General features: G+C 49.8%; 1 protein-coding gene across 4 annotated transcripts in view; it reads right to left on the bottom strand.

The window, feature by feature from the left end:
• The window catches only part of ryr1b (ryanodine receptor 1b (skeletal)), a 275,237-nt gene that overhangs the window by 120,957 nt on the left and 144,280 nt on the right, over nucleotides 1-10,000 (bottom strand). For all 4 annotated transcript variants that reach the window (XM_071360277.1, XM_071360276.1, XM_071360275.1 and 1 more), the window contains 7 exons: nucleotides 7,831-7,906; nucleotides 7,497-7,620; nucleotides 7,082-7,197; nucleotides 6,648-6,715; nucleotides 5,949-6,070; nucleotides 3,953-4,002; nucleotides 866-926 (listed from right to left, as the gene is read on the bottom strand). In XM_071360277.1, the coding sequence (XP_071216378.1) occupies nucleotides 866-926; nucleotides 3,953-4,002; nucleotides 5,949-6,070; nucleotides 6,648-6,715; nucleotides 7,082-7,197; nucleotides 7,497-7,620; nucleotides 7,831-7,906 (617 nt within the window). The remainder of the gene's footprint in view (nucleotides 1-865; nucleotides 927-3,952; nucleotides 4,003-5,948; nucleotides 6,071-6,647; nucleotides 6,716-7,081; nucleotides 7,198-7,496; nucleotides 7,621-7,830; nucleotides 7,907-10,000) is intronic.

The following is a 10,000-nucleotide window of genomic DNA, read 5'->3' on the forward strand; positions in this document are numbered from 1 at the left end:
CCTGACCTCAGCCCACATTCCTCACTCCTCCCCAACTCACGGCTGTCCTACCTTATCTGTTGACTGAAACCAGACTGTGGCCCTTCTCCTCTCCAGCCTCTTCGCTCCTCAGGGCCCTCTCTCTCCCCAGCCTCTCTGCTCCTCAGGGCCCTCTCTCTCCCCAGCCTCTCTGCTCCTCAGGGCCCTCTCTCTCCCCAGCCTCTCTGCTCCTCAGGGCCCTCTCTCTCCCCAGCCTCTCTGCTCCTCAGGGCCCTTCTCCTCTCCAGCCTCTCCGCTCCTCAGGGCCCTCTCTCTCCCCAGCCTCTCTGCTCCTCAGGGCCCTCTCTCTCCCCAGCCTCTCTGCTCCTCAGGGCCCTCTCTCTCCCCAGCCTCTCTGCTCCTCAGGGCCCTCTCTCTCCCCAGCCTCTCTGCTCCTCAGGGCCCTCTCTCTCCCCAGCCTCTCTGCTCCTCTGGGCCCTCTCTCTCCTCAGCCTCTCCGCTCCTGAGGGCCCTCTCTCTCCCCAGCCTCTCTGGTCCTCAGGGCCCTCTCTCTCCCCAGCCTCTCCGCTCCTCAGGGCCCTCTCTCTCCCCAGCCTCTCTGCTCCTCAGGGCCCTCTCTCTCCCCAGCCTCTCCGCTCCTCAGGGCCCTGACCTCGGCCCACATTCCTCACTCCTCCCCAACTCACGGCTGTCCTACCTTATCTGTTGACTGAAACCAGACTGTGGCCCTTCTCCTCTCCATAGGATACCTGAGATGTAACAGTAACCTGTTCTGACAGAATGTAAACATCCTGCTCCTCAGTAGATTTCCATACCCTCAGTTCTAGTTAGTACCCAACGGTTTGTGTATAATGTATTGTTGGTGGATGTGTTGAGCGTGTGCTACCTGGCGTCCAGCGATCGTGACAGGATGTGCAGACAATTCACCACCGCACCAGCATCCGTTCCTGACAACACGCAGAGACTCCGTTATCAATCAATCCATCCATCAAGCAACCAATCACTCAACGAACCAATCAATCAATCAATATATCAATAATACATGACAAATGTAAGATAGAAGATTAGTAAATAACAGCTAAACTCATTATAAAAAGGGTCAGTAGAAATAATCACTTGTTATTCTCCAAAACAACTCAAAACAACTCAAAACAACTCAAAACAACTCAAAACAACTCCAAAACAAGTGATTATTTCTACTGACCCTTTTTATAATGAGTTATTTACTCATCTTCTATCCTACATTTGATTGGTTGGTATGTCCCCACCTGTTTATCCAGATACTAATGAATGAAACGTAACTGTGCCGAGACTAGAAGAGAATGAACAGGATGTGTGTCATCGTGTCGGTGGATTAAACGGAGACGCAGATGGAGAAGCCACGGCCTCAAGCCAAGCGGTCTAAACAAACCAACCATACAGCATCTGACTTAGCTAACCCCCAAACACCTGTGGAGGGCCGATAGTCACAACCAACACTTACTACCACTGTGTGTAACCAGAGATACTGACGGTTACAGAAGCCACACACACACACACACACACACACACACACACACACACACACACACACACACACACACACACACACACACACACACACACACACACACACACACACACACACACACACACACACACACACACACACACACACACACACACACACACACACACACACACACACACACACACACACACACACACACACAACAACAACAACAAGAGAGGAGATGCAGCTAGCTAAGGAGAAGAGCTCAAGCAGAGCAGAAGCGCAACTGTGGAGAGAGGGGGAGATTAGAGGGTGTCAAGGGGGAGGCAGATAGATAGGAGGGGTGGAGAGAGGGGGAGATTAGAGGGTGTCAAGGGGGAGGCAGATAGATAGGAGGGGTGGAGAGAGGAGGAGATTAGAGGGTGTCAAGGGGGAGGCAGATAGATAGGAGGGGTGGAGAGAGGGGGAGATTAGAGGGTGTCAAGGGGGAGGCAGATATATAGGAGGGGTGGAGAGAGGGGGAGATTAGAGGGTGTCAAGGGGGAGGCAGATAGATAGGAGGGGTGGAGAGAGGGGGAGATTAGAGGGTGTCAAGGGGGAGGCAGATAGATAGGAGGGGTGGAGAGAGGGGGAGATTAGAGGGTGTCAAGGGGGAGGCAGATAGATAGGAGGGGTGGAGAGAGGGGGAGATTAGAGGGTGTCAAGGGGGAGGCAGATAGATAGGAGGGGTGGAGAGAGGAGGAGATTAGAGGGTGTCAAGGGGGAGGCAGATAGATAGGAGGGGTGGAGAGAGGGGGAGATTAGAGGGTGTCAAGGGGGAGGCAGATAGATAGGAGGGGTGGAGAGAGGAGGAGATTAGAGGGTGTCAAGGGGGAGGCAGATAGATAGGAGGGGTGGAGAGAGGGGGAGATTAGAGGGTGTCAAGGGGGAGGCAGATAGATAGGAGGGGTGGAGAGAGGGGGAGATTAGAGGGTGTCAAGGGGGAGGCAGATAGATAGGAGGGGTGGAGAGAGGGGGAGATTAGAGGGTGTCAAGGGGGAGGCAGATAGATAGGAGGGGTGGAGAGAGAGGGAGATTAGAGGGTGTCAAGGGGGAGGCAGAAAGACAGGAGGGGTGGAGAGAGGGGGAGATTAGAGGGTGTCAGGGGGGAGGCAGATAGATAGGAGGGGTGGAGAGAGGGGGAGATTAGAGGGTGTCAGGGGGGAGGCAGATAGATAGGAGGGGTGGAGAGAGGGGGAGATTAGAGGGTGTCAGGGGGGAGGCAGATAGATAGGAGGGGTGGAGAGAGGGGGAGATTAGAGGGTGTCAGGGGGGAGGCAGATAGATAGGTGGGGTGGAGATAGGGGGAGATTAGAGGGTGTCAGGGGGGAGGCAGATAGATAGGAGGGGTGGAGATAGGGGGAGATTAGAGGGTGTCAGGGGGGAGGCAGATAGATAGGAGGGGTGGAGATAGGGGGAGATTAGAGGGTGTCAGGGGGGAGGCAGATAGATAGGAGGGGTGGAGAGAGGGGGAGATTAGAGGGTGTCAGGGGGGAGGCAGATAGATATGAGGGGTGGAGATAGGGGGAGATTAGAGGGTGTCAAGGGGGAGGCAGATAGATAGGAGGGGTGGAGAGAGAGGGAGATTAGAGGGTGTCAAGGGGGAGGCAGAAAGATAGGAGGGGTGGAGATAGGGGGAGATTAGAGGGTGTCAAGGGGGAGGCAGATAGATAGGAGGGGTGGAGATAGGGGGAGATTAGAGGGTGTCAGGGGGGAGGCAGAAAGATAGGAGGGGTGGAGAGAGGGGGAGATTAGAGAGTGTCAAGGGGGAGGCAGAAAGATAGGAGGGGTGGAGAGAGGGGGAGGTTTAGAGGGTGTCAGGGGGGAGGCAGAAAGATAGGAGGGGTGGAGAGAGGGGGAGATTAGAGGGTGTCAAGGGGGAGTCAGAAAGATAGGAGGGGTGGAGAGAGGGGGAGGTTTAGAGGGTGTCAAGGGGGAGGCAGATAGAAAGACAGAAGGGGTGGAGAGAGGGGGAGATTAGAGGGTGTCAAGGGGGAGGCAGATAGATAGGAGGGGTGGAGAGAGGGGGAGATTAGAGGGTGTCAAGGGGGAGGCAGAAAGACAGAAGGGGTGGCAAAATAGAAAGGAGAGGGTGTTTTGTAATGATGATGAAACAGGAAGGGGTGAAAGACATTGATCGAGATCGAGATATCAACGGATGGAAAGAGACAGAGATTGGGGTAGAGAGAGAGATTGAGATAGAGAGATCGCGATAGAGGGATTGAGAGAGAGAGAGAAATTGAGAGAGAGAGAGAGAGACAGGGAGCGAAAGAAACAGACAGACCGACAGAGACAATGAGAGAGACAGAGACAGAGACAATGAGAGAGACAGAGAGAGAGAGACAGAGAGAGATGGATATTGATGGAGCGAGATGGTAAGAGAGATGAGATTGGGAGGTGACCGGCAGGCATCAGTCCACCATGCAGGTTCAGGTTCCTTACCAAAGAGAGATACTCTGTGTCTCACCAGAGCTGCCAACTTACAGAAGATACTGAGGGAGGAGGAGTAAGAGGAGGAGTGGAGAAGGAAAGGGAAGGGAGGGTATGTGAGGATAGGAAGGGAGGGTATAGGGGAGGATAGGAAGGGATGGTATAGGGGAGGATAGGAAGGGATGGTATAGGGGAGGATAGGAAGGGAGGGTATGGGAGGATAGGAAGGGAGGGTATGGGAGGATAGGAAGGGAGGGTATGGGAGGATAGGAAGGGAGGGTATGGGAGGATAGGAAGGGAGGGTATGGGAGGATAGGAAGGGAGGATATGGGAGGATAGGAAGGGAGGGTAGGAGAGGGGAGGATAGGAAGGGAGGTATGGGAGGATAGGAAGGGAGGTATGGGAGGATAGGAAGGGAGGGTATGGGAGGATAGGAATGGAAGGTATGGGAGGATAGGAAGGGAGGGTATGGGAGGATAGGAAGGGAGGGTATGGGAGGATAGGAAGGGAGGGTATGGGAGGATAGGAAGGGAGGGTATGGGAGGAGAGGAAGGGAGGGTATAGGGGAGGATAGGAAGGGAGGGTATGAGAGGATAGGAAGGGAGGGTATGGGAGGATAGGAAGGGAGGTTATGGGAGGATAGGAAGGGAGGGTATGGGAGGATAGGAAGGGAGGGTATGGGAGGATAGGAAGGGAGGGTATGGGAGGATAGGAAGGGAGGGTATGGGAGGATAGGAATGGAGGGTATAGGGGAGGATAGGAAGGGAGGGTATGAGAGGATAGGAAGGGAGGGTATGGGAGGATAGGACGGGAGGGTATGGGAGGATAGGACGGGAGGGTATGGGAGGATAGGAAGGGAGGGTATGGGAGGATAGGAAGGAAGGGTATGGGAGGATAGGAATGGAGGGTATAGGGGAGGATAGGAAGGGAGGGTATGAGAGGATAGGAAGGGAGGGTATGGGAGGATAGGACGGGAGGGTAGGGGAGGGGAGGATAGGAAGGGAGGGTATGGGAGGATAGGAAGGGAGGGTATGGGAGGATAGGACGGGAGGGTAGGGGAGGGGAGGATAGGAAGGGAGGGTATGGGAGGATAGGAAGGGAGGGTATGGGAGGATAGGAAAGGGAGGGTATAGGGGAGTATAGGAAGGGAGGGTATGGGAGGATAGGAATGGATGGTATGGGAGGATGAGGGGGGGGTATGGGAGGATAGGACGGGAGGGTATGGGAGGATAGGACGGGAGGGTATGGGAGGATAGGAAGGGAGGGTATAGGGGAGGATAGGAAGGGAGGGTATGGGAGGATAGGACGGGAGGGTATGGGAGGATAGGAAGGGAGGGTATGGGAGGATAGGAAGGGAGGGTATGGGAGGATAGGAAGGGAGGGTATGGGAGGTTAGGAAGGGAGGGTATGGGAGGTTAGGAAGGGAGGATATGGGAGGATAGGAAGGGAGGGTATGGGAGGATAAGAAGGGAGGGTATGGGAGGATAGGAAGGGAGGATATGGGAGGATAGGAAGGGAGGGTAGGGGAGGGGAGGATAGGAAGGGAGGTATGGGAGGATAGGAAGGGAGGGTATGGGAGGATAGGAAGGGAGGTATGGGAGGATAGGAAGGGAGGGTGAGGGAGGATAGGAAGGGAGGTATGGGAGGATAGGAAGGGAGGGTGAGGGAGGATAGGAAGGGAGGTATGGGAGGATAGGAAGGGAGGGTATGGGAGGATAGGAATGAAAAATAAGTAGGTTAAAGTCAAAAGGTCCAAGGAAATGAAGTAGATTCCATAAAAGAGGAGAGGAATGGAGTAACAAGGAGAGGAGGAGATAAGGAGATAGGGAGTACAGCAGACACATAACAAGCAAGGTATTGTGTGAAAGGTTTTTAAGCAGATCATTTTTCCTAATGAAAGATCAACGATTCTGAGTAAAAAGACTTACCATGTGATTTTTGCCCCTAGATCTGGTACTACGGTATATCTTTGGCATTATTCACAAAGCCTCAAAGACGATCAACGTACCTGGCGATCATTTCCTTCTCCTTGTTGGAGGAGTGGCCTCCACTGCCCAGCAACTTGGCAGGCGTGGAGAGGAAGTAAAGACAGTGGTTCTTAAAATACTGGTTAACCAGCGGCAGGAGAATCTACGACACGGAGACAGAGAGGTGAGTGTCAATTTAGTTTGTAAAAAGGCAGAACTCCCAAAGATGCTAACAGCTAGGCTAATGGACTAACAGTTAGACTACTGGGCTAAAAGCTAGGCTACTAAGCTAACAGCTAGGCTAATGGGCTAACAGTGAGGCAAATGGGCTAACAACTAGGCTAATAAGCTAACAACTAGGCTAATAAGATAACAGCTGGGCTAATAATCGAATGGGCTAACAACTAGGATAATAATAAGCTAACAGTTTCCAAAACCAATGGATAGAGTACTATCTTTTGCTAATTTTGATGGTGACAAAATATAACACATTTTCCGTGTGGCCCCCGGACCTCATTGAAGATGGAATGCGGCTCCCGGTGCAAAATGAGTTTGACACCCTTGGTCTAATGGGCTAACTGCTAAGCTAACGAGCTAAGCTAATGGGCTAACAATGAGGCTAATGTGCTAACAGCTAGGCTAATGGGCTGACAGCTAGGGATAATGGGCTAACAGTTGGGCTAATGTGCTAACAGCTAGGCTAATAGGATAACAGCTTGGGGAATTAATCCTCAACTCACTTTGGCAAAGAACTTGATCTCCTGTTCGTGTGGAGACTTCTCCACTCTGCCACTGCTAACCACAGCCTCTGTAGGGAGAGAGACAGAGAGAGAGAGAGAGAGAGAGAGAGAGAGAGAGAGAGAGAGAGAGAGAGAGAGAGAGAGAGAGAGAGAGAGAGAGAGAGAGAGAGAGAGAGAGAGAGAGAGAGAGAGAGAGAGAGAGAGAGAGAGCGGCCTCAGTCACAGCGCTTACAGCCTCAGTCACACAGGGATTACATCATGACCACATGATCTGACCAGGAAAAACTCCTCTGGCTCCACTTACCGGTATGATGTACGATAGACAGTATTTATGACATGCGCCAGATGAAGAATCAGTTAACCCATTCTACCCTTAACCATCCCATCCCTCTGCCCTCAGTCCCTGGTCTCCTGCCCCAGTCCCCCTACAGTACCCAGATGGGCGATGAACTCCTGGGCAATATCCATCCACTTCAGTAGCTTCTGGAGGAAACCATAGGCAAACCTCTTCTCTATGGAGGAGATGTCCTGCTCCATGTCTTTCAGGCCCCTGAGGTGACAGAGGGGTGGAGAGAGGAGAGGAAGGAGGAGAGGAAGGAGGAGAGGAAGGAGGAGAGGAAGGAGGAGAGGAAGTAGGAGAGTAAAGAGGAGAGAAAGGAGGAGAGGAAGGAGGAGAGGAAGTAGGAGAGGAAAGAGGAGAGAAAGGAGGAGAGGAAGGAGGCGAGGAAGGAGGAGAGGAAGGAGGAGAGGAAGGAGGAAAGGAACAGAGATATTTACATGGGATACAACTTGTTGATACAATATGGACAGGGGGGGACTATCTGAGCAGTGAGTGTTACAGTATTGTACCTGGTGACGGCATATCCGTTGAGCTGCAGGAACTTGAGAAGGTCCTGGGCTTTCTCTCTGTCTCTGGCCTTCTCCTTAGCCGTCAAGGTGTCATAGGGTACCAGCAGAGGATGGGCACCACCACCTGAACAACACACACATCATCCGGTGTTTCTATTGCTGTTATCCCTTAAGTTTTTCAGCTGTGAAGAACCTTTACTTACTTCAAAAGTGTCCTACAAAAACAGACTGACATTATGAACAGAATTATTAAAGATTCTAATTTCAACTGAGATAAAAAAAACAACCCGAGACTTTAAAAACCCTGACAGCTGTTCCGTCCCTTTCATCTCACCTTTTCCCATCAGCTCCATCTTCTTCTTCCTGCCCCAGGTGTTGTGGTAGTTTTCAGCCAGCTGTTCAGCCATGGACTAGAGAGAGAGAAAGAGAGAGAGAGAGAGAGAGAGAGAGAGAGAGAGAGAGAGAGAGAGAGAGAGAGAGAGAGAGAGAGAGAGAGAGAGAGAGAGAGAGAGAGAGAGAGAGAGAGAGAGAGACAGAGAGAGAGACAGAGAGAGAGACAGAGAGAGAGAGAGAACAGATGTCAGAAACACAAATATAAATTCACCCTGAACAACACCATAATTGAACACACAAAAAATTACACCTACCTTGGTCTGACCATATCTGCATCGGGAAACTTTAATATGGCAGTGAATGCACTCAAAGAAAAAGCCCGCAGAGCATTGTATGCAATAAAAATGAAATTATTCAAAATCAACATCCCAATTAGAATTTGGACCAAAATATTTGACAGTGTAATCCTACCAATAGCTCTTTACGGAAGTGAGGTTTGGGGGCCACTCAATAAACTGGACTTTAAAATGTGGGACAAACATCCAATTGAAACCCTACATGCAGAATTCTGTCGGAAAATCCTACAAGTCCAGAGAAATACACCAACTAATGCATGTAGGGCAGAATTGGGCCGCTTTCCAGTAATAATGAAAATACAGAAAAGATCATTAAAATTTTGGCTACATCTAAATTCAAGTCCAAATTCGAGTCTGCAATTTAAAGCACTTCAAACCCAAGAACTGAGCCCAGAAACGAGCCCTCTCAGTCAGCTGGTGTTGGACCTAACCAACCAAGCTGACACCGGCACTGCTTCAAAAGAAAGAATTCCAATAAACAAAATCATGAACCAATCAAAGGACTCATATTTACAACATTGGAAAAACAAAACAAAATCCCAAAGCCGACTAAATTGCTATCTGACCCTAAACAGAGAATATGAATTGGCTGAATATCTCTACTCTGTCAGAGATTCGAAGCAGAGACAGATCCTTACCAAGTACAGGCTGAGTGACCACCGATTGGCAATAGAAACCGGCAGACATAAAAAGACATGGCTACCCAAAGAGGAGCGTGTATGTGGTCACTGCACTGACAGGGGAGGTAGAAACAGAGATGCACTTTCTCCTTTACTGTGATAAATATTCCTCACCAAGAGATTCATTATTCACAGAAATGACTACATTTATTCCAAATTTTAACTTATTAAACCCAGAGGAAAAACTAAAAATACTCATGGGCGAAGGAGCAATGGCTCCTCTTGCAGCCAAATATGTATTTGCCTGCCATAGCCTGAGGGACACTGAATAATAACATCTGCATAGTAAGCAGTAACTTACTTATTATGACTGTTATTGTTATTACTGTTATTGTTATTAGTATTATTATTGTTGTTTATCATTCCAAATAGTAATGGTATGGGTGGTAATGGTAATGATAGCAGTTTAATGATAGTGGTGGTGGTAGTGGTGCATTACACCATACATTACATTCGACTATTGACTGTTACCATTTTATTGTTACTATTTTTTATATTTAATTTTGTATTATTATTTACTGCCATTCTATATTATTATTTGTCATTGTTTTAATTGTATTACAATGTATATTGTATACATTGTTGCTTTGGCAATATTGACACAATGTTTTTCATGCCAATAAAGCAGCTTGAATTTGAATTTGAATTTGAGAGAGAGAGAGAGACACAGAGAGAGAGAGAGAGAGAGAGAGAGAGAGAGAGAGAGAGAGAGAGAGAGAGAGAGAGAGAGAGAGAGACAGAGAGACAGAGAGAGAGAGAGAGAGAGAGAGAGAGAGAGAGAGAGAGAGAGAGAGAGAGACGAGAGAGAGAGAGAGAGAGAGAGAGAGAGAGAGAGAGAGAGAGAGAGAGAGAGAGAGAGAGAGAGAGAGACAGAGACAGAGAGAGAGAGAGAGAGAGAGAGAGAGAGAGAGAGAGAGAGAGAGAGAGAGAGAGAGAGAGAGAGAGAGAGAGAGAGAGAGAGAGAGAGAGCGAGAGAGAGAGCGAGAGAGAGAGAGAGAGAGAGAGAGACAGAGAGACAGAGAGACAGAGAGACAGAGAGACAGAGAGACAGAGAGACAGAGAGACAGAGAGACAGAGAGAGAGGATCACAAGGTACATCATTCTATATGTCACTGGTGAAAGTGAACAATGTTAA

This window comes from Salvelinus alpinus, chromosome 22, assembly GCF_045679555.1.
Source record: "Salvelinus alpinus chromosome 22, SLU_Salpinus.1, whole genome shotgun sequence".
Lineage (NCBI taxonomy): Eukaryota > Metazoa > Chordata > Actinopteri > Salmoniformes > Salmonidae > Salvelinus > Salvelinus alpinus.